This window comes from Schistocerca piceifrons, chromosome 11 (genome assembly GCF_021461385.2).
Source record: "Schistocerca piceifrons isolate TAMUIC-IGC-003096 chromosome 11, iqSchPice1.1, whole genome shotgun sequence".
In the NCBI taxonomy this organism is placed as follows: domain Eukaryota; kingdom Metazoa; phylum Arthropoda; class Insecta; order Orthoptera; family Acrididae; genus Schistocerca; species Schistocerca piceifrons.
In genome coordinates, this window is record NC_060148.1 from 85,812,077 (window position 1) to 85,836,469 (window position 24,393).

Genomic DNA, 24,393 nt, shown 5'->3' on the forward strand with positions numbered 1-24,393 from the left:
CTAAAACTTTTACTACACAACTTCCGCAGTATGTAAGATACAAAACCTTTTCAACAGCAGAAAGCAACTGCCAATCCATCAGGCACAAGCAGTTCAAGTGAGCTGTTAAAATGTAGACATTACATGGCACACACATTCTGCAGATCTAACAAAAAAAAATGGCTCTGAGCACTATGGGACTTAACTTCTAAGGTCATCAGTCCCCTAGAACTTAGAACTACTTAAACCTAACTACCGTATTTACTCGAATCTAAGCCGCACTTTTTTTCCGATTTTTGTAATCCAAAAAACCGCCTGCGGCTTAGAATCGAGTGCAAAGCAAGCAGAAGTTCTTAAAAATGTCGGTGGGTGCCGCCACAACTTAGTTCTGCCGTCGAATATATGTAGCGCTACACAGGCATGCTTTGTAGGGTGCTGTTTGTAGGCACAAAGATAAATACTGGCGCCAAAACCTCTGCGTCAGTAAATAAATTAAAAAAAAAGTGGAAGACAAGCTTTTTTTCTCCGCGCCGAGTTTCGACCACTGCATTTTCATACATTATCCAACGAAGTAAATACTAATTCCGTATTGTTCATCTTCGAATGTAGCAGCATTTCAATGTACTACAAAAACCCGACTGGTAAGAATGTTTAGGATGTTTGTCAATATGGCCAACTCTACGTTCTGAATTTTTTCCTATCTGTGAGAAGAGATGGTTGCTAATACGAACTTTTATAAATTGTGAATCACCTGCAGTATTCTCGTCACCATAAGAATAATACGAATATAAACATTTTGCCATGTATTGTTTCGTGTTTGCTACTATCTCATTTAAATCCTGTCTGCGTAATAAACCGGAAAACTAGAGTGAGACAACAGCAAACGCGGAAGAATATGCATATCATGTCATGTGTATATTCGTATTATTCTTATGCTAAACAGTGATACAATCAGAAATGAAGCGAGGCAATTGCCTAGATTTTTAAATCTAAGATGACTAATTTCTGTGCAGAATGTAATGTACTAAATAGGCGCCTGCAAAGATTTTCAAACGGAGAAAAATTTTTGCTAAACTCTCGTTCACAACATCTTCTATCATACGCAGTCTATTATTTGGTTCTTGTTAATCATTATCAAAGAAAGCAGCAGTGTAAGTAACAACAAGTAGCAGTCTCTTGCCATTGTTTCGCTAATGAGACGATTCCTCTCTCTCTCTTTTTCTTTTTTTTTTTATTTGTAAGCAGTGGTAGCGCGCTCAAAAGCAAGCCATGCCGTGATCGGCGACAGGCCGTAAATACGCAGTATCAGAGTACGACAAACAATGCATGACACAGTACAGTAATGCATTTTCAGCATAGAGTGACGTAAACACCTATAACAAAGAAAACTGCGCTTATCAGATCAAAGAAAAATAAGCAATCAATTCAAACCAGACGAAGCACGTGAAAAAGGAAGGGTACCCGTATAAATACGGACGGAGCGCCTGACGCATAGCAATGGCTACCTGGTAAAGCTTACCTGCTAAGCTTACGACTCAAACCAAACTGCTGTAGCTGTATCGTCATTCATTCAACCTAAATTGTCTCATATTACAGTCGACCAACTTTGTTTCGATTTGGAGATGCTGCCTAAAACTTTTCTCTCCCCTTGAATTTCGAGTCTCAAATTTCAGGTGCGGCTTAGATTCGGGAATTTTTTTTTCCTTGATTTCGAGTCTCATTTTTCAGGTGCGGCTTAGATTCGAGTGCGGCTTAGACTCGAGTAAATACGGTAACCTAAGGACATCACACACATCCATGCCCGAGGCAGGATTCGGACCTGCGACCGTAGCGGTCGCGCGGTTCCAGACTGTAGCGCCTAGAACCGCTCGGCCACCCTGGCCGGCAGATCTAATAACGTAAAACTTTTTTTCATGTGGTTGTAACAAGTGTAAAACATATCAGATTAATGCATTATGAACAAGACACGCAAAGAAAGAAGTAGTCCAAGAGGAAATGGAACATGTCCAAAGGAAACATTACGGAATGTCATGAGTAACTTCATGGACAGCTGGAGGAATTTGTTTATTTCAAAGAACATCTTTGTACATCAGTCAGTTTTTAAAAAATTGGTTAGTTTTTTGTTTCATATTTTATAACCATAAAAATAAAATGTAGTTTTATATGATGCCACAAAAATATCAGCTCTTTCAGCAGTCCGTGAAGACATAAACTTGCATGTAGTGAGCGAGAGAGCATTACATGTGCGACAATGGACTATTTTGTTTCTCAGATAATATAAATACACATCGGAAGTACGTCTACAAGACTAATCTGTGATTTACATTTAAATGCTTGGTGGAGGGTTCATCGCACCACCTTCAGACTATTTCTCTACTGTTCCACACTCAGGAAAAATGTAGGTAAAACGAATAAATAAATATTCCCGTGTGAGCTCTGATTCCTCTTATTTTATCACTATGACCATTTCTCCCTGTGCAGGTGGGCATCAAGAAAATATTTTGCATTTGAAAGAGAAAATTGGTGATTGAAATTCTTTGAAAAGATCTCTCCACAATAAGAATTGCCTTCCATTCAATGACTGCCACCCCAACTTGAGTATCGTACCTGTGACACTTCCCTCCTCCCTTATTTCACGATAACACAAAATGAGCAGCTCTCCTTTGGAATTTACGATGTCCTCTGTCAGTGCTATCTGGTAAGCATCCTGTATCAACCAGCAAGACTCCAGAAGAGGAAAGATAAGCATAGTGCAGGCACTCTCTTCAGCACACCTGTTGCACACTCTAAGTGTTCTGCCAATAAAACACACTCTTTGGTTCACCTTCCTACAATGTTATCTATGTAATTGATCTTCCAGTTTATATTGTTCATAGCAGTAATTCCTATGTATTTAGTTGAACAGACAGTGTTTAGATTTGCGTGATTTATTGCGTAACCGAAATTTAGCATACTCCTTTTTGTCCGCAAGTGGATAACCTCACATTTTTCATTATTTAGAGTCAACTGCCACTTTTTGCTCCACGCAGGTATCTTGTCTAAATCACTTTGCAATAAGTTGTAACCTTCTGATTTTACTAGATGGTAAACGATAGCATCATCTGCAAACAATCTAGGAGCGTTGCTCAGATTGTCTACTAAATCATTTGTGTAGATTGGGAGCAGCAGAGCACCTGTAACATTTCAGTGAAGAATATCAGGTTTTACTCTATTATTTTTCATCATTTACTATTAATTGCGACTTTTTTGACATGAAATCACAAATGTAGTTGCACACTGAGACAATACTCCATAGAAACACAATTTGGTTTGAAGTTGATTGTGAGCAATGGTGTGAAAAACTCTCTGAAAATCTACAGATATACAATTAATTTGAGATCTCCCGTCAATGACACTCATTATTTCACATGAATAAAGAGCTAGTTGTGTTCCACAGAAACGATATTTCCTAGACCCTGCTAGCTGTGTGTGAACAGATCATTTTCTTCGAGGTAATTCATAACTTTTGACAACAGTTCTAAAATAATACTGTAAATCAGTGTCAGTGATGTGGGCCTGCAGCTTAGCAGATTACTTCAGTTTCCTTTCTTGAGTACTGGTGTGACTTGTGCAATTTTCCAGTCTTGAGGTACAGATCTTTCATTGACCAAGCGGGTGTAAGAATTTTTGTCAAGAATGCAGCTAATATTTCAGTATAGTCTTAAAGGTACCTAACTGATGTACTATCTGGACCAGAAGACTTGCTTTGGTTACGCAATTTCAGCTGCTTTGCTTTACCGAAGATATCTAACTGCTAAATTACTCATGTTGGCAGCTGTTCTTGATTCAAATTCTGAAAAATTTACTTTATCTTTTTTGGTGAAGGAATTTAAAAAATCTGTGATTATCATCATTCTAAGAAAATCTGCAGTGGCACCCATGATTGTAGTCTGGCTCCTGATCATGTTGTAATGCAGCACCTTATGTCTGTCATTTATACACTATGTGATCAAAAGTATTCGCACCCCCCCCCCCCCCCCCCCAAAAACATACGTTTTTCATATTAGGTGTATTGTGCTGCCACCTACTGCTAGGTACTCAATATCAGAGACCTCAGTAGTCATTTGACATCGTGAGAGAGCAGAATGGGGCGCTCCGGAACTCACGGACTTTGAACCTGGTCAGGTTATTGGGTGCCACTTGTGTCATACATCTGTACCCAAGATTTTTGCAGCCCTTGACATCCCTAGGTTCACCATTTCCGATGTGACAGTGAATTGGAAATGTGAAGGGACATGTACAGCACAAAAGCATTCAGGCCAACCTCATCGGTTTACCGACAGAGACCGTTGACCGTTAAAGAAGGTCATAATGGGTAACAGGCAGACATCTATCTAGACCATCATGAAGGAATTCCAAACTGCATCAGGATCCATTGCAAGTACTATGACAGTTATGAGGGAGGTGAGAAAACTTGGATTTCTCGGTCAAGTGGCTGCTCATAAGCCACGCATTACACCGGGTAAAAGCTAAACGATGCCACACTCGGTGTAAGAAGTGTAAACATTGGACAATTGAACAGTGGAAAAAACATTGTGTGGAGTAACGAATCATGATACACAATGTGACGACCCGATGGCAGGGTGTGGGTATGGCGAACGCCCGGTGAATGTCATCTGCCATTGTGTGTAGTGCCAACAGTAAAATTCGGAAGCGGTGGTGTTACGGGGTGGTCGTGTTTTTCGTGGTAGGGGCTTGCACCCCTCATTGTTTTGCGTGGTACCAACACAGCACAGACCTACATTGATGTTTTAAGCACCTTCTCGCTTCCCACTGTCGAAGAGCAATTCGGGGGATGGCGACTGTATCTTTCAACACGATCGAGCAACCTGTCCATAATGCACGGCCTGTGGCTGAGTGGTTACATGACAATAACATCCCTGTAATGGACTGGCCTGCACAGAGTCATGACCAGAATCCTACAAATACCTTAGGGATGTTTTGGAACGTTGACATTAATACCTCTCCACAATGCAGCACTTCGTGAAGAATAGGCTGCCATTCCCCACGAAACCTTCCTGCGAGTGGAAGCTGTCATCAAGGCTAAGGGTGGGCCAACACCATACTGAATTCCAGCATTACCGATGGAGAGTTCCACAAACTTTTTAAGTCATTTTCAGCCCGGTGTCCGTAGACTTCTGATCACATACTGTAGCTGGGGTTTCACTTGTCTTTTACATACATGAGGTGGACAGAAATATGGAAACACCACAAACACGACACACATTTCCATGCCTAATAAGCTGTAGGAAAACTGTGGGCATTCAAAACATATTCCAGTCATATCTGAACGAATAAATCGAGGTCCTGTATGATTTTCCAGATTATCTTATACCAATTGCCCTGTAAAACAGAGGTAAGTTTAGGTACTGACGGTAGAGGCAGACAGTGATCACGCACCATTCTTTCCAAAGCAGACCACAAAGGATACGCAATATCGGGATCCAGTCACTGTGGTGGCGAGTATATATGCGACAATTCATCCTCGTGCTCACAAAACTAGTCCTGGACGATGCAAGCTGTGCGAAGAGGGGCCCTGTCATCTCAACACAACATCGCAATTAGGAAACAAATACTATACCACGAGATGCACCTGATTAGCCAAAATGGTAAAATAAACCTCGGCAGTCACGCGACCTCGCAGATCACTTGTGAGGCCCATCGAATACTACAATATAGCTGCTCAATTATTAGCAAACCCCAAACACATTTTGCTCTTCGGGATTTAAACTTGAACAGAAATTGGAAACAGTGTGAAAGACTCACCAAAGCAAATTACTCCCTTCCTTTGCTGCATATCCCAAGTTTTATGGCTCCGGCACCACGTTTTTTCCTGTTATAGACATTTGCATCACTGATGGGAGGTTTTTGAATTCCAGCTTGCCCTGCAGTTTCCTGTTTTGAGAGCTCCCTTTACACTGTTTTGTCACTGACGGTGTTCACCAGTGCAACATTCAGTTCCGCGGTGCCTTTTGGAGCTGTCGTCTCCTAATTTTCGTCACAGTCCTCTTTGGTGAATTTCTGTTACGTACACTTGACATACGAGGGGCGTTTGAAAAGTTCGTGCAAAGACAACATTTTTGTTCATTCCTCATTACACAAATTTTAACTCTAAAAGATTTTTGTGCCACAAGACATGTTAAATATAGTCATCAGCTGTTTAGGAAAGCTGATCCAGATGCTGTAGAGACCTTTGTAAACCTTATCAAGGAACAAGAGTGGCAAGATGTTTATAGCACTGATACAGTAGACGATAAACATAATGCTTTTCTCGAGATTTTTCTTGTGCTCTTTGAAAGTTGCTTTCCATTAGAACGTTCAAAACAGGGTACTAGCACAAACAGGCAGCCTGGGTGGCTGACTCGAGGGATAAGAATATCTTGTAGAACAAAGTGGCAATTATATCAAAACGTTAGAAACAGTCAAAATCTAAATGCAGCAGCCCATTACAAACTGTATTGTAAGGTGCTTAAAAAAGTTATTAGGAAGGCAAAAAGTATGTGGTATGCAGATAGAATAGCGAAGTCTCAGGATAAAATTAAAACCACATGGTCAGTCATAAAGGAAGTGGCTGGTCTGCAGAGACAGGTCGAGGATATAGAATCGGTGCGTAGTGGGAATGTCTGTGTTACTGATAAGTAACATATGTGTACAGTATTTAATAATCACTTTCTGAATATAGCAGGAGAACTAAATAGAAACCTAGTCCCAACAGGGAATCATATAGTGCTCGTAGAAAAAAGTGTTCCGAGACTGTTACCTGAAATTCTCCCCCATGATACTGACAAGAGGGAGATTGAGTTAATAATTAAAGCACTAAATACCAAGAACTCTCATGGATATGACGGGGTATCTAGCAGAATACTGAAGTATTGTTCTATGTATGTTAGCCCAGTACTTAGCCATATCTGTAACTTTTCCTTTAGGAGTGGTCGGTTTCCTGACCGATTAAAGTACTCGGTAGTGAAGCCACTTTATAAAAAGGGAGACATTGATAATGTTGACAATTTTAGACCTATTTCTATGCCATCGGTGTTTACTAAAGTTATCGAGAAGGTTGTATATACAAGGTTACTGGAGCATTTAAATTAACATAATTTGCTGTCAAATGTTCAGTTTGGTTTTAGAAATGGTTTAACAACTGAAAATGCGATATTCTCTTTTCTCTGTGAGGTTTTGGACGGATTAAATAAAAGGTTGCGAACGCTAGGTGTTTTCTTTGATTTAACGAAGGCTTTTGACTGTGCTGACCACAAAATATTACTGCTGAAGTTGGGCCATTATGGAGTAAGGGGAGTAGCTTACAATTGGTTCGCCTCTTACTTTAAGAACAGAAAGCAGAAGATAATTCTCTGCAATATTGAGAGTGGTGGTGATGTTAAGTCCCTATGGGGCACTGTTAAGTGGGGCGTTCCCCAAGGGTCGGTGGTGGGGCCACTGCTGTTTGTTATTTATATAAACGATATGCCTTCTAGTATTACAGGTGATTCAAAAATATTTCTGTTTGCTGATGACACCAGCTTGGTAGTGAAGGATCTTGTGTGTAATATTGAAACAGTATCAAATAATGTAGTTCATGAAATAAGAACATGGCTTGTGGAAAATAATTTGATGCTAAATCACAGTAAGACTCACTTTTTACAGTTTCTAACTCACAATTCAACAAGAGCCGATATTTTGATCAGACAGAATGGGCATGTTATAAGCGAGACAGAACAGTTCAAGTTCCTAGGCGTACGGATAGATAGTAAGCTGTTGTGGAAAGCCCATGTTCAGGATCTTGTTCAGAAACTAAATGCCGCTTTATTTACCATTAGAACAGTATCTGAAATAAGTGACATTTCAACATGAAAAGAAGTCTATTTCGCATATTTTCATACGCTTATGTCATATGGTATTATTTTTTGGGGTAATTCTTCTGATTCAAAAAGGGTATTTTTGGCTCAAAAACGGGCTGTTCGAGCTATGTGTGCTGTAAGTTCGAAAACCTCTTGTCGACCCCTATTCAATAGTCTGGGAATTTTGACATTGCCCTCACAGTATATATTTTCTTTAATGTCGTTTGTTGTCAGCAATATTAGCCTATTCCCAAGAGTTAGCAGCTTTCACTCAGTTAATACTAGGCAGAAATCCAATCTGCATGTGGAATGCACTTCCTTGACTCTTGTGCAGAAAGGAGTGCAGTATTCTGCTGCATCCATTTTCAATAAGCTACCACAAGAACTCAAAAATCTTAGCAGTAGCGCAAACTCTTTTAAGTCTAAACTGAAGAGTTTCCTCATGGCTCACTCCTTCTACTCTGTCGAGGAGCTCCTGGAAGAGCTAAAAAATTAAGCAAATTCCAGTGTTACATTGTTGATTTTCTTTATTTAAACTTACGACTTGTCACCTGAATATGTTTTTTTTATATTTCATTTTATCTGTTTCTAATATCGTGTTATAATTTCATGTATTGACTCGTTCCATGACCATGGAGACTTCTCCTTAATTTGGTCCCACGGAACAAAAATGTCCGAGAGGTGGCACCACCGGCGCGTATCGAGGTCATGTTTAGTTAGTAGCATCTTTGGAAAGAACGCACACCAAGTTTCAGCCATATTGGTCTCTTTCTTTGTGTTTGGCATTGGTGTGAATCAAGGAAGTTAAGTGATTGTCAAAAAACGGATGAAAAAGAATTTCGTGTGGGATTAAACATTACTTTATGAAAGGCAAAACGCCTCAGGAAACTAAAGAGAAGCTTGATAAACATTACGGTGACTCTCCACCTTCGATTAGAACAGTTTATAAGTTGTTTCAAAATTTTCAGAGTGGCCATAAGGGCACACGTGATTCTGGACGCCCTGTGGAGGTTACGACTCCAAAAATCATTGATAAAGTCCACGATACGGCGATGGATGATAGAAGAGTTAAGGTGCATGAGATTGCTAGTGCTGTGGGCATCTCGAATGAATGGGTACATAATATTTTGCATAAACATTTGGACATGAGAAAGTTATCCGCAAGATGGGTTCCACGATTGCTCATGCTTGACCAAAAAGCGAATCATGTAAAGTGTTGCGAGGATGGTTTGCAGCTGTTCAGGAAGGATCTGCAGGAATTAAAGCATCTTTTCGTCATTGTGGATGAAACCTGGATACATTACTATACTCCTGAGACCAAACAACAATCTAAACAATGGGTTACCAAGAGAGAATCTGCACTAAAAATGGTGAAGACCAGTCCTTCGGCCGGAAAGGTTATAGCGACTGTCTGTTCGGATTCACAAGGGATAATCCTCATTGCCTATCTGGAAAAGGGTAAAACTATTACAGGTCCATATTATTCATCGTTACTGGCCCCTTTGAAAATCAAGCTGCAAGAAAAACGTCGGCAATTGGACCACAAGTAAGTCCTTTTCCATCACGACAATGCACCAGCACACACCTCAGCAGTTGTGGTCGCAAAATTAATGGAAATAGGATTCCAACACATTTCACATCCCACCTATTCTCCAGACTTGGCTCCCTTGAACTTCTATTTGTTCCCCAATTTGAAGATATGGCTGGTGGGACAAAGATTTTATTCAAACGTGGAGGTGATTGCAGCAACTAATAGCTATTTTGCAGACTTGGACAATTCCTATTATTTGGAAGGGATCAACAAATTAGAACAGCGTTTGACGAAGTGTGTAAGTCTAAAAGGAGACTACGTCGAAAAATAAAAAAGGTTTACCCCAAACACGTAAGTAGTTTTTATTTTTGCACGGACTTTTCAAACGCCCCTCATACACTTTGGCCCTCCTCCTGATTTAGCAAATTGACAATTATCTGCTTTCCTGATATGCAGCATAAATCTTTCATATAGCGCCTCTTGAAATACCGAACACTTTGGCTACTTTGGTCAGGAAAACAACCACCATGCGGACACCAACAATTTTCCCATGTGCAAATTCACTTAGCTGCAACGTAATGCAATCACTACTACAGACATTGTTTTGCCCACGACTGACACTTGCAACATATTGAGAACATTGTTTGCAGTCGAATACAACAGTGCAACCTGCAGGCTTGGCTAGTACATGCTTTTGTATTTTACTGTTTCCATACCTTCTGTCCAACCCCTGTAACTCTGCTTTAGTGGCACAATTGTCGGTAACATTAATGTAGCTACCACACTACGAAGGTATTGATCGTGTCTTGTCATGGTGTACTTTACACATGAGCAGCATCTCTCTGGATTTCCTTCCAAATTTTGAGGCAGTTTGATTGCAGAAACTGTTAAAAATGTCTGGCACCAAAGTCCACGCTAAATTTTGAGCTTCTTCAGAACATCGCAAATACAGCTCAATTAGAAAGCTGACATTTTGGTCGAATCTCGTGATGGAAGAGGGCAGTGGGATATGGCGTCAAACATCTCACCTGTATGAAACTTCCTGGCAGATTAAAACTGTGTGCCCAACCGAGACTCGAACACGGGACCTTTGCCCTTCGTGGGCAAGTGCTCTACCATCTGAGCTACCGAAGCACGACTCACGCCCGGTACTCACAGCTTTACTTCTGCCAGTATCTCGTCTCCTACCTTCCAAACTTTACAGAAGCTCTCATGCGAACCTTGCAGAACTAGCACTCCTGAAAGAAAGGATATTGCGGAGACATGGCTTAGCCACAGCCTGGGGGATGTTTCCAGAATGAGATTTGCACTCTGCAGCGGAGTGTGCGCTGATATGAAACTTCCTGGCAGATTGAAACTGTGTGCCCGAACGAGACTCGAACTCGGGACCTTTGCCTTTCGCGGGCAAGTGCTCTACCATCTGAGCTACCGAAGCACGACTCACGCCCGGTACTCACAGCTTTTTTTAATCTGCCAGGAAGTTTCATATCAGCGCACACTCCATTGCAGAGTGAAAATCTCATTCTATCTCACCTGTATCATCACTTCCCTCTATGCTTCAGAGAAGTGTCCCGAGGGTACCAGTTTCAATAAAAGGACTTTCCGTCAACGTCTCATTTGCGTGGCCAATTCCAGTGTGCATGGCCCTTCACACAGTCAGCCTCCAAGTCTACAATTTGCCACAAATACATCATTTGAATAGTTTCAGCTCAGGATGTGCGACTTTATGCTTCTTGAGGTGAGCAGATTTCACGAAGGACTTACGACACACACCACATTTGTGTTTCTTAATATCAGTGTGTGTCAATGAATGTCTCTTCAGACAGGCAGGTGTACGGAAAGCTTTGTGACACAAATCACATTTGTGTGGCCTCACCGCACAATGTACCAACAAATGTTGCTTGAGATGAATGCGCCTAGCAAAGGATTTGCTACACACGTCACACTTGTGTAGCTTCACTTCAGCATGGATTAGCGCGTGGCCCCTCATATCGGAGGCCCTAGCAAACAATCTGCCACAAACCTCACATTTGTGTGGCTTAATAGGAGAATGTACTACTGCGTGTCGCTTCAGGCAGGAAATCGTACGAAAGGTTTTACTACATACGTTACACTTTTGCGCTTTCACATCCGAATGGATTAGTGCGTGGCTCTTCACGCCATCAGCTCTAGCAAACGATTTGCCACAAACCTCACATTTGTACGGCTTAATATCAAAGTGTACAGCTGCATGGTGCCTCAGATTGGAACTCGTACGAAAGGATTTGCTACATACACCACATCTGTATGGCTTAACCCCAGAATGGGCTTGTGTGTGATACTTCAGATATGTGGCAGTAAGAAACGATTTGCCACAAACATCACATTTATGAGGCTTTACTCATACATCAGAATGAACTGCTCTGTGGATCTTCAACTGGGTAGCTGTACGAAAGTATTTACTACACACAACACATTTGTGTCGCTTTGCGCCGTGCACCTCTTTATGTGTCTTGAGACATTCGGCAGTAGCATAGCATTTAGAACACACGTCACATTGGTACGGTTTCAGCTCACAATGCAAATACTTGTGTCGCCTCAAATATTGAGCTCTAGCAAAGAATTTAGAACATATATCACATTTGTGCGGTGTTACTTCAGAATGATTCACTGCGTGGATCTTTAGATTGGTAGCAGTACTAAATGACTTGCCACAAAGCTCACATTTGTGTGGCTTTACAACACAGTGTACTGCTTCGTGGGTCTTCAGCTGTGTAGCTGTACGAAAGAACTTGCCACAAACTTTACACTTGTGTGGCTTCACTCCAGAATGGATTAGGGTATGGCCCTTCAGGTGCTGAGCCCTAGTAAACAATCTGCCACAAACATCACATTTATGTGGCCTCATCCCAGAATGAACAAATTTGTGGCACTTTAGGCGTCCAGCTGTGCAGAAGGATTTGCTACAGATCTCACATTTGTATGGCTTCACTCCAGAATGCTCAGTAATATGATATTTCAGATAATTAGCACTTGAAAATGATTTGCCACATATGTGGCATTTGCGTGACTCGACTCTACAATGTGCTTGTTTGTGGGCCTTGAAATAACTAGGTTTAACAAATGATTTGCCACAGTCGTAACATTTGTAAGGTTTCCCCACAGAATGCCTTAATCCATTCTCCTGCACCCTCAAATGTCTTCTCAGGGTGACACGAGTTTTATACACGTGACCGCAACATCTACAAACATGTGAAGGTGGCTCTGCACCATCAATGTGGATGAATACATGCTTTATAAGCTCGTATTTCGACGAAAACTTCTGCCGACACGAACTGCAGGTGAATACACACCATTCACCTTGTGGTGATCTGTTCTTATCTGTATTTATGGCACTGTCCTTTTTTGAGATAATCTGTTGGGGTCGAAAGCCGCAACTGAGAGTGGGTGTCAAGGTCTCCGGGTCCGTCTCCGGCTTACCGTGTATCAGTTTTTGAAGAACATTTCCTCGTGAAGTGCTGGGGAATTTTTCCATAATCTGGCTGGACCTGAAGCATCAAAAGAAACACAATCAAAATTAAATATGTAGCACATACAAAAAATGAGGTATACATTGTTAACATCACTCACAAAATATTTTGAAACAATATGCAAGTTTCCATTAAAAAAAAGATTTATTAACTTCACTGAACTGTAAATATACCGCAAAAAGCTATAATAGTCGTGGCAAGAAAACTGGAGATGTTAACTATAGTAAAATTCAAACACTAGGTTGTACATTGGGTGCCAACATTGTATATTTATATTTGAAACCACAGACAAAAGCCATTACTCAAGGACTAAATAAAAATTACAGCTCACCTCAACCTAAAGGTTGGTTTGAATACTGGAGTGGTTCCTGAGAAAGGATCACATCACATGTGGTAGGCATTCGTTTTCTTCCTAGCTCTGAAATGAACTACAGCCAGCTGTAGGAAGACCGAAATTTCAGTGTGAACTCCACACCATGTTGAGGGTTGGAATTTTCCACGTTAGCAAATGACTGCCCAAAATGATGGAATAGTTCAGTGACAGAAAATCTTAGAAATGACTGGGGACTGCACTTCGAATATTTCCAGTTCGAGCCTGGCACACGCAGAACACCGAGTATAAAACTATATGTAGCAATGGATGATGAGATTCTTCTCCTTTATCTAGTGTCTCTTTCAGATTTACATTTGTAGGAAACATCCCAGAATTAATTAATTCACTCATTCATAATATTCCTATGTACTATGAGAGAAAGGAGTCTCTAAGGATATACATTAACAAAGGGAAGGGGCTAATGCAATTGCACACTGTGCTCTGTATTAACAATTTATTGGTGCTTATGTAGGATAATATAATAAAAATGATCAATTCGACTAATTTGAGAAAAAAGGCTGCTGTATTTTAAGTTATAATAAGTGATTGCTCTTTATTTACTGCTGCTTGCTCAATATTTCCAGATTACATTTATACCTTCCACAGCATACCAGTTATCTTTATCCTGTGAGAGTAGAGGTCTGTTTGGAATAGATTCTGTTAATAACACTGTTGAAAGGTGTTTTTATATCTAGATGTGCAAAAATGAACTGGAGCAATAATAAATAAATGATTTTAAAATGGCAAAGCTTCTAGATAATCTAAATTATTAATTTACATTGCAGAGATGCTGAGTCGTAGATAGGCACAAGAAAAAGACTTTGACAATTAAAGCTTTCAGCCATTGGGCTTCGTCAATATACGAGCGCGCCCACACAACTCTCAGCCAACTGAAACCACCATAATAATATTGTACATTCCACCCTGGATTTTCCATTGCTTGAAATGATTTATTTACATTTGTTTTAACCCATAGATGCTACTGAGAGGGTTCACTGGTATGTGGAAAGAGTCAAAAAGATACATTCTGTTGATGCGTAATCCAATGAAATGGTTTAACATTATGAAATTGTATTACATGACAGTGCTTATGTTAGTTATAAAATAAGCCAAAATATTAATTTTAAGTTGATAATGACTGGAATTAACAACATATATGAGGTGACGTGGATAATCTTGTTCAGCCATGATACTCCATAGCATTTTTTCTATTCACATATGGAAAGCTTTCTCAAAATCCAAAAAAAGCGAGACATTCAAGAATTACAATTATGAACAACTTAAATTGGAGGGAACCAGTGCTGTTTTTCTGGGGGAACGCTGGGGGATGCGTACCCCTAAACTTTTTCGTCGACAAAATAATTTTTTTACCATACTGAGGACTTTGAAGAGTGCCAAAGATTTATTTCACGGACGTAAATTTTTTATTTTATTTTTTCGTGTTGGTAATTGCAATACGAACGATACCATTGCAGTTTTTGGTGGGAAAAGTGATGTCATTGACTGTTTCAAGCATTTCATTTCAAATCTGCGGCAACCGTTCTCGACAACTGAATCGCTAGCAGCCAGTTCGACAAGCATGTACTGCCCTCGCCCACTGATAGTGTGCGACGGTAGTGCTAAACAGGTATGCGTACACTCAAATGCCGAGCTACTGATAGATGTCTCTACAGTCCCGCTACCATGATGATGATGATGATGATGAGATGATGATGTTGATGATGATGATGATGACGACGTCATGGCTAAAAGCAGACAGGTGGTATCCCATACTTCAGTTATAACTAATTTTTGCTGCATTATATCCAATGTCGGAGTACCCTCAAACTTTTTTTTATAAAAAGAGCACTGGAAGGAACACACAGAAAATGTTGTGGGAAAGGCTAACCAAAGACTACATTTTATTGGCAGGACACTTAGAAAATGTAACAGTTATACCAAAAAGACTGCCTACACTACAAATGTCATTCTCTTTTAGAATACTGGTACACGGTGTGGAATCCTTACCAGATAGGACTGACAGAGTACAAGTGAAATGATACAGGATTTTGGGTGGATGCCATTAAAACAAAGGCATTTCTTGCTGTGGCGGAATCTTATCAGGAAGTTTCAATCACCAACTTTCCCCTCCGAATGCGAAACTATTTTGTTGATGCCAACCTACATAGGGAAATATGATCATCATAATAATATAAGGGAAATCAGAGCTTGCACGTTGTACAGCACTGAAAAAATAAACAATTATTGTGAAGGTGGTTCAAGGAACCCTCTGCCAGTGATTTGCATAGTATCCATGTCGATGTAGATGTAGGATTACCTACTGAACTCTCGTCTCTTTACTGTAACTTTTTGCAGTGTAAAAACAGTACTTTTAGATCATGACACTAGACTAAATGTAATTTTACATGCAGATGACCTAACTATGACTACAGAGAATGGAGATGACCTGATCGAAGTCTGTAAGGTGCTGCAGATACCCTCCGATTACAACCTAACATTGTCGGTAGATAAAACGAAAGCGATGGCATTTCAGGGCAGATGACCAGTAACATTTAAAATATTCTTCAATAATAAAATAAACATTTTAAATATCTAGATGCAACATCACTTATAAATATAACCATAACGTCAACCAAAAATTAAATAAATTTATTTCCATATGTGGAACCATTGTTATAAGTTTGTAGAGTAAAGCCGGGAAAGATACCCAGCCGCAGTTCTACAAAACAATAGCTGTACGAACCCTTACTTATGTTTAGTTGGTTGGTTTGGAGAGTAAAGGGACCAAACACAGGGTCACCTTGCCATTTTTCCTCACGCAAACAGGTACTGGGTTAAAACCATTCTCAAAAGGAGTCAGGGAAAGTAAAAAGGCATAAAATAACAGGAAACCACAGTGAAAGAGAAAACAAAAGAGGAAAACCAAAAGGGGAAAGTGTGCATTTAAAGGAAAAAAATGGTTCAAATGGTTCAAATGGCTCTGAGCACTATGGGACTTAACATCTGAGGTCATCAGTCCCCGAAAACTCAGAACTACTTAAACCTAACTAACCTAAGGACATCACACATGTCCATGCCCGAGGCAGGATTCGAACCTGCGATCGTAGGGGTCTCGCGGTTCCAAACTGACGCGCCTAGAACCGCTTGGCCACACCGGCCGGCGAAAAAAATGGTGAAAGGTATTATAATAATATAGCAAATGGCCTCAGCTGATTGATCCCAAAAATAAAAAGGGATGAGCCGGCCACTCTGGAATACAGCAAAATCTCCAGCTGAAAAAGACAAGGCTAGAGAAACACAAAAAGGGAAAAGACGAACATCAAGATTCCTGACATGTCTGAATACCTTCTACCAACTAAATTTCACAAGGTCCTATTCCGAATCCCCTGCCACTTTGCCTTATGTCGATCTCGTCCTCACCGAAGGTCAGCTACACACTTCCATCCACGTTTAACATACCAACAAACAACAGTACTTACAAACCTTCCTGGCAGATTAAAGCTCTGTGCCGGACCGAGACTCGAACTCAGGACCTTTGCCTTTCGCTGGCAAGTGCTCTACCAACTGAGCTACCCAAGCACAACTCACACCCCATCCTCACAGCTTTACTTCTGCCAGTACCTCGTCTCCTACCTTCCAAACTTTACAGAAGCTCTCCTGCGAACCTTGCAGGACTCGCACTCCTCAAAGAAAGGATATTACGGAGACATGGCTCAGCCACAGCCTGGGGGACGTTTCCAGAATGAGATTTTTCACTCTGCAGCGGAGTGTGCACTGATATGAAACTTCCTGGCCGATTAAAACTGTGTGCCGGACTGAGACTTGAACTCAGGACCTTTGCCTTGCAGACTCTTTACAACAATACACCACCATTCTCACGTCAGCCTTAACTGCGCTACACACGATTACCCCAGCAGCCTAGTTATGAAGCATATTTCCTGGGCCATCACATCCAATCCTGGTACTGCTGATCCCTCCAAAAAACAACTTTGAAACACACCACTGGTCACTCGCAATTATCCTGGTCTTGAATGTATTAATCAGCTACTTCGACAAGGCCATGACTTCCTCAAATCGTGCCCTGAAATGAGATCCCATTCCATCGGAAATTTTGCCCACCACATCTAGAGTAGCTTTCTGTTGCCCTCCCAATCTCCACAATATTCTTGTCAGACCCTATGCTCCTTCTACAACCATCTCCCAACCCTATGGATCCTACACCTGTGAATGTCCCTGCTGTAAGTACTGCCCTATCCGCTCTCCTACCATCACCTATGCCAACCCTGCAATTGGCAATACATATTATGTAAATACTGTTCAGCCTAACTACCGCCAAATTATCAGAGGGTATACACTGGCAACACACAATACCCTGTTGCAGAGCATGCTCTCCACGACGGTCATGACCTCAGTGCCTGTTTCATCACATGCGCCATCTGGATTCTTCCTCCACACACCAGTTTCTCAGAACTCTGCAGGTGAGAACTAGCACTACAACATGCCTCTGGTTCTCACCATCCACCTGGCCTTAATTTACATTAATTTCTTGCATCTCAGAATTTCTTCATAGTAACTACTCTTTGCTTCACTCCATTTCAATTTTCAACATCTTTCATTGTCTTACCTGTCTATATTTCACCACCCCACCCCCACCTATGTTACGTACAATGCACTTAGCTTTTCACTCTTATTAACTCGTGCTTGATGTTCAAGCAGTAATCTCTGCCTGCATATTACCTTGTCTCCCATCTTTAAGCTCTCAGGTTTTCAAATCTCATCCGATGCAATCCCCAACAATCAGTCTTTCCTTCTCATCCTGTGGAGTAAGTCTCCCCTGGCCCGGGGTTCTGGCTGACTTTCCCGAAATCTACCCCTTTTCCCAGATCTCTCCAGTCCTTTTCCTTCACCCCTCTTCCTTCCCCTTCAACCCTTCTGCTTGTAGGAGCCACTGGCTCTGAAAGCTTGCCAATTACAACCGTCTTGTATGTGTGTGCTCTGCTACCACTTGGTAAGTAAATTTTGTATCTATACAGTTAAATTATTTTGTCTATTTTTGTTTCTAGAGTAACTAGGTATTATAAAATACAGTAAAAGCACATTTTACACATTTCAGGGTAAAATGTAGGAAAGTGTAAAATACAGGAGAGCACAGGAAGTACAATAAGTGAGAATGAATGAATTACTCTTACTGTCATTCTCTTTATACCATTCAAAATACGAAATTGAAGTAATTTAAAGTTTGCCTATTTAAAAAAACTGAAATAATTGTTTTTGTTTCTTTTTAATAGCAATTAGCTCTACTTGTCTCTCCACAGCAGGCCTGTGCAAAGTATAAAACGCATCACCACCACCTGACGTACTACCAATGTACTGCCTCAAAATGTTCCGATCACGTCCAATGGTAAATACAACACAGAAGCAATAGTATTTCATGAAAGCAAATTAAAAAGATATTAACACAATATTGATTAAAACACTAAAGTTGGCCGTCTTCGTTAATAGACAACAACAGGCATGAGATCTACAGCTTATTGCTGACAGAAACATCACTCGGCTCAGATGACGACGTGGGTGAGAAAGAGGGCTGAAATTGTCATTACATTAAGGGGCAACTTCAAGACGAATGTTTACATATGACATCAGGTCGTACCAACATAAGACTGCGTGTGTAGTACGGATTAGGTAATTCACGTGGAAGTAACGACGATTCATGAAGGCCTATCATAGAGACAGCCATCATAAAAAGTGGTGTTTATTTGTATAAATAGCTGTGAAATTAAATTAAAGCTGCTGTAATACAATTCAGTGAGCAGAAGGAAGGTTGCTACTACAGTTACTATTATCAGATCATGATAAGGCAGTGTCTTGGCATACTCTAATACTGGTGTCCCGTGACCCAACATGCTTACAATGAAACTCTTGCTTACCGCGCTAATGTTATGCTAAATGATTAATAACTTTGCATCTACAATGTTTCCTACTTTGTTCCAAGGCTGACTTTGAATAGGAACACGATGAACTTCTAGTATAAATCTGTATGAAAAATCAATGTTAAAGGTCATAATAACATCAAAGAAAATTTAAAATGTGGGAAATGTTATAATGAAGAATCGTTAATGATGGGAAAGCATTGTATCGAGAGAGTACAACTTCTGTTGAGACCCACAAAAATGAATGTAAAAAGCAGGAAAATGTAAAATGTGGGAATATAAAAAGTGAGTTCTACTGTAGCTGTCGAAGTTTTGGGATAGGTGGAATCACAATGGAAACGGTGTGTACATATAGGTAATTAAGTAAGGTTTGAATTCCTGAGCACATCTCAGCTGGCTCCAAAGTCATATTGCCATACTGGCACCAATACAGCTGCACACACTTGGATGCCGGGCCACACTTGTGCTCCATGCTTGGCATTTGTTCCATCTCCCTCTGATTAGTGTCCTCCCCCCCTCTTTTCTACAGTACAGACCGTTGCCCTGAGATGATTCTGCACACAGCAACTGAAAAAGATGGCTGACCACTTCACTGTTCAATAGTGAACACAGACTGCTACATTTTATGAAGTGTGGAAATCCATCGTCCTCCTGCAGAGATGGTGGTGTGTTGTGAATTGAGGGAATTCCACAATTTGTCCAGACACAGTAAAGAACTGTTACAGAAAAGTAATCACTACTGGCTCGGACCAAAGATACGAGAAAAACTGGCCATCCATCCACGTCTTGATCTGGCGATAAAGTGGCGACTCTGTGGGAAATATTCCCACGCAGGTATTTGAAATCGACAAGCTGGGCAGCACGTCAAGGACGACTCAGGAGGTACGTGGTACATCAGATCTCGATTAAAGAACTGAATTATCAAACGTGGAAGCATTATCACGTCTGACAGGTGACACTAAGTCTGCGATCTCAGATGGATTACGGTGTGTCGATGCAAAGATCGGCCTTCAATTGCTTATTAACATCCTCTGCAGCAACAAAGCTATACTCAATGAAGGAGGTTTTATCAAATGACGCAACTGTAATTCTCGGGCAGAACACTTATCCTGTGAAACACAATGAACAAGAACGCTACCTGCATATGGTCAAAAACTGTGTTTGGCCCACATCATCTGCACAGGATAACATCGAAGACACTACTTTCATGCAAGATGATGCACCACCTCACTTTACAAATGTGTACTAAGCAGATAAGTTTCCAGGAAATTGGCTGGGAAAATGTGAACCTCACAAGTGGCAGATAAGAAGTCAGGAATTACATCATGTGACTCCTTTTTATGTGGCTGGGTAAAATGTGAGGTGTACCTGATGAAACCTCACTCACTGGAAAAATCTAAAACATGGATTCCAGGTGTTATCAGCAATATCCCACGTTACTTGCTCCAGAAGACTGTGGATTATATACGTGGGGTGTCAGAGATGATTAGTCAATGTCACAGGCACCTACACTGAATTTTAAGGTGCGCATCCACTTTCTTATATAAGAACTAGCTTATGGATTTTTTCTTCTTCTTCTTCTTCTTCTTCTTCTTCTTCTTCTTCTTCAATTCAGCTTTTTATGTTGTTCACAAAGTGCTATACCTCTTAAACTTTTCAAGCTAATTAAGGCCATAAAAACACTGTATTTTCCGAAATTAATTCTGACAAAAAAGACATTCTAGTGGCTGGATTCCAAGGTTTCTGTTAATCATACCTTTTGCATTCTTGTGGTGATATTTCCATAAAAATTGTCGTCACCTAACACATATTTCTTTATATTTAACCGATAAGTGAAATACTAATTTTTATAAATTTTGCTTTGAAAACAGTTTCATAACTAAATAATTTCATAAAACTTTTCATCCCCTATTTCTCCCCCTTATGAGTGGAATTTTCTACAATCGCTTTTTAAACAATGCTTACAGTATAAGATCAACTTGTCTCCAAATTTCGTGCCCTATCCTTAGTAGTTTGGGCTGGGTGGTGGCCTTCTTTCACCCCTTAGGGGCGGAATTTACAAAAAGAGTGAAATGCATTTTTCCTTCTTTCTAACGGAGAAGCCATATACAAATTTTCAAATTATTTAGCTTCAAAAGTGCTTGCATAATGAAATATTTCCATAAAAGCTTTCATCCCCTATTTCACCATGTCAGTGGCTGAATTTCTTATTTTTCTTTTTCTCACCGAGAAGCCAAATTAGAATTTTAATAGATACAACTTTAAGAACACTTTCCTAGTGAAATTTTTTGTAAAACATTTCGTCCTCTATTTCGCCCCATTAGGGGTTGAATTTGCAAAAATTTTTTTCATTTGTAACTCTGTAGTCAAACACCCAATTTTCATAGATTTAGCTTCAAAAATCTTTCAGTAGTTCTTTAATAATGATTTACTTTCAAAATAATTTTCACCCACTATTTCACCACCATAGGGGTAAAATTTCCATAAATGCTTAAAACACGTATTCATTTCTGAAAAGAAATTAAATGCCAACTTTCTTAGGTGTAGCCACAAAATTCACTTAATAGCTACATATTTTCAAAAAGCCTTTCATCACCCTATTTCACCCCCTTGGCAGTGGAATTTTGAAAAATCCCTTATTAAACAATGATTACAGTATAAGATAAACACCCCTCTGCAAATTTCAAGATTCTATCCTTAATAGTTTGGTCTGGGCAATAAGTCAGTGAGTGAGTGAGTGAGTCAATCAGGACATTGCCTTTTATATATCGAGATGTATGTATGATTTCAATTTCAATAAATTAGCCTTGTAAATGTAGAATTTGTTCATCTCTTTCAACACAGTTACTTTCCAGACACCCTGCTGACTGCCTTGTAGCTGCTCTACTGTGCCACTGCTGACCCCTCGGCAGACATCTTAAGACTGTTTCACCTGACCTATTTTTGTGTTTCTTCTTTTCAAACTGCCACGAGAACACACAGTAGTTCTCAACACCACTTCATGCATAACTATTGTGTCTGTTGTATGTTTACATGGTTTAGTTCGTGATACAGGTGTGCAGCTACTTTCGCATGTGCAGTTTGTTGTTCTTTCATCAATTATCACTGGAATTAACACAGATCTGGGGGTGGGGGTGGGAGGGAAGGAAGATTGAAGAGTTTATAAGGTCCTGTCTACAATAAGTTCATTAGAGATGAAGCAGAAACTTATGAGGGCAAAAATATGGACAATGAAATTGACCGTGCACTTTTCAGAGAAACCATTTGCCTTAAGGGGGGTAGGACATCAAACGGGCCGACTTTGAGCAGGAGAGGCATCACACGACATTTTAATTTCCAGTGTCTATACTTTTACAAATAAGTTCATAAAACTTTGTCAGCATCACCAGGAAGGATTCAGGATTCACACTCATTGCAGTGGAAGTTCGAAAACATAACAAAATAATTTTCTTTTTTAGTGCGAAATTTCATTATTTTTTCACTTACTAATGGCTGCATTTGTTGCTAAAGGTACACTTTTCTTCATAAGTTACAGATATTCTTCGATGAATTTTGCACAGCATACATACCATACTTACAGGTGTATGAAACTCTAGAATTTATTTAATTTATGAAAAAACGATTGACCTGTTATATTTTAAACTTCATGTTTAGGAAAAACACAAATTTTATAGTTAATTACTTCAATTTTTACCACAGTTTTTAATAGATTTGGAAAATTCTAGAGTTTCATGCACCTTTAAGTATGGTTTGTATGCTGTGCAAAATTCATAGAAGAATCTCTCTTACTTAAGAAGAAAAGTGTACCTATAGCAACAAATGCTGCCATTAGTAAGTGAAAAAAATGGTGAAATTACACATGTAAAAAAAATTACTTCGTTATGTTCTCAAACTTCCACTGCTATGTGTGTGAATTCTGAATCCATCCTGGTCATGGTGACAAAGTTTTATAAATTTATTTGTAAAAGTATAGACAGTGCAAATTAAAATGTCCTGTGGTGGCTCTCCTGCTCCAAGTCGGCCCATTTGACGTCCTACCCCCCTTAAGCAATTCAGGGAAATCACAGAACCTGTGTGGATGACTGTACAAGGCTTTGAATCATCTTCCTCCTGAATGCAAATCCAGTGTGCTAACCGTCTAGCTCGGTCACTGGTCTTTGACAAAATCTGCTTCAAAGCTGAGGTGAATGCGTTTATGAAAGTAGGCAGCTGGATTGCCTTATAAATATCCTTATCCCCTCAGAGCATGGGATACATTATGACCTGGACTTTATATATTTTTTCCTCTACGAAGACTGAACAGTCTGCACTGCATTCAGGATGATGATGTGAGCAATTCATGCATGTGGCTGGAACCATACGGGAAGTATTACATTCATTGGAAGCTAAACCATGTACGTCAATGATAAAATCCATAACAATTATAAAAACTATTTACTTCTAAAAAGGAAAGCACTACCTAGTTTCAGGTTGTATGTTCACCTTCAGGTGCACCTGCAAAACTTTTGAATGAATAATAATACTTGTCCACATGGTTACGATAATCAAGACTAAATAAAACCAAAAGAAATTCTTAGAAAAAAAAAAAACCCTACATGTAAATTAAAATATGAGTCCACAAACAATGCAATGGCAAGGAAAGCGTTTCTGAAGAAGAGAAATTTGTAAACATCAAGTATAGATGTAGGTGTCAGGAAGTCTTTTCTGAAAGTGTAGCCATATATGGAAGTGGAACATGGACGATAAATAGTTTAGACAAGAAGAGAATAGAAGGTTTCGAAATGTGGTGCTACAGAAGAATGCTGAATATTAATGGTTCAAATGGCTCTGAGCACTATGGGACGTAATATCTGTGGTCATCAGTCCCCTAGAACTTAGAACTACTTAAACCTAACTAACCTAAGGACACCACACACATCCATGCCTGAGGCAGGATTCGAACCTGCGATCGCAGCGGTCACACGGTTCCAGACTGAAGCGCCTAGAACCGCACAGCCACACCGGTCGGCGCTGAATATTAGATGGGTACATCATGTAACTAATAAAGAGGTACTGAATAGAACTGGGGAGAAGAGGAATTTGTGGCACAGCTCGACTAGCAGAAGGTAGGACATGTTCTGAGTAATCAAAGGATCACAAATTTAGTATTGGAGGGAAGCGTGGAGTGTAAAAATCATAAAGGGAGACCAAGAGA

The 24,393-nt window shown here is 40.1% G+C and overlaps 1 protein-coding gene across 1 annotated transcript in view; it reads right to left on the reverse strand.

The window, feature by feature from the left end:
* Positions 1-2,026: 2,026 nt before the first annotated feature.
* The window catches only part of LOC124719729, a 173,880-nt gene continuing 151,513 nt past the window's right edge, over positions 2,027-24,393 (reverse strand). The window contains exons 11-12 of the mRNA XM_047244931.1: positions 12,847-12,914; positions 2,027-3,152 (exon numbers count right to left, since the gene is read on the reverse strand). Of these exons, the coding sequence (XP_047100887.1) occupies positions 2,800-3,152; positions 12,847-12,914 (421 nt within the window). The 3' untranslated portion in view covers positions 2,027-2,799. The remainder of the gene's footprint in view (positions 3,153-12,846; positions 12,915-24,393) is intronic.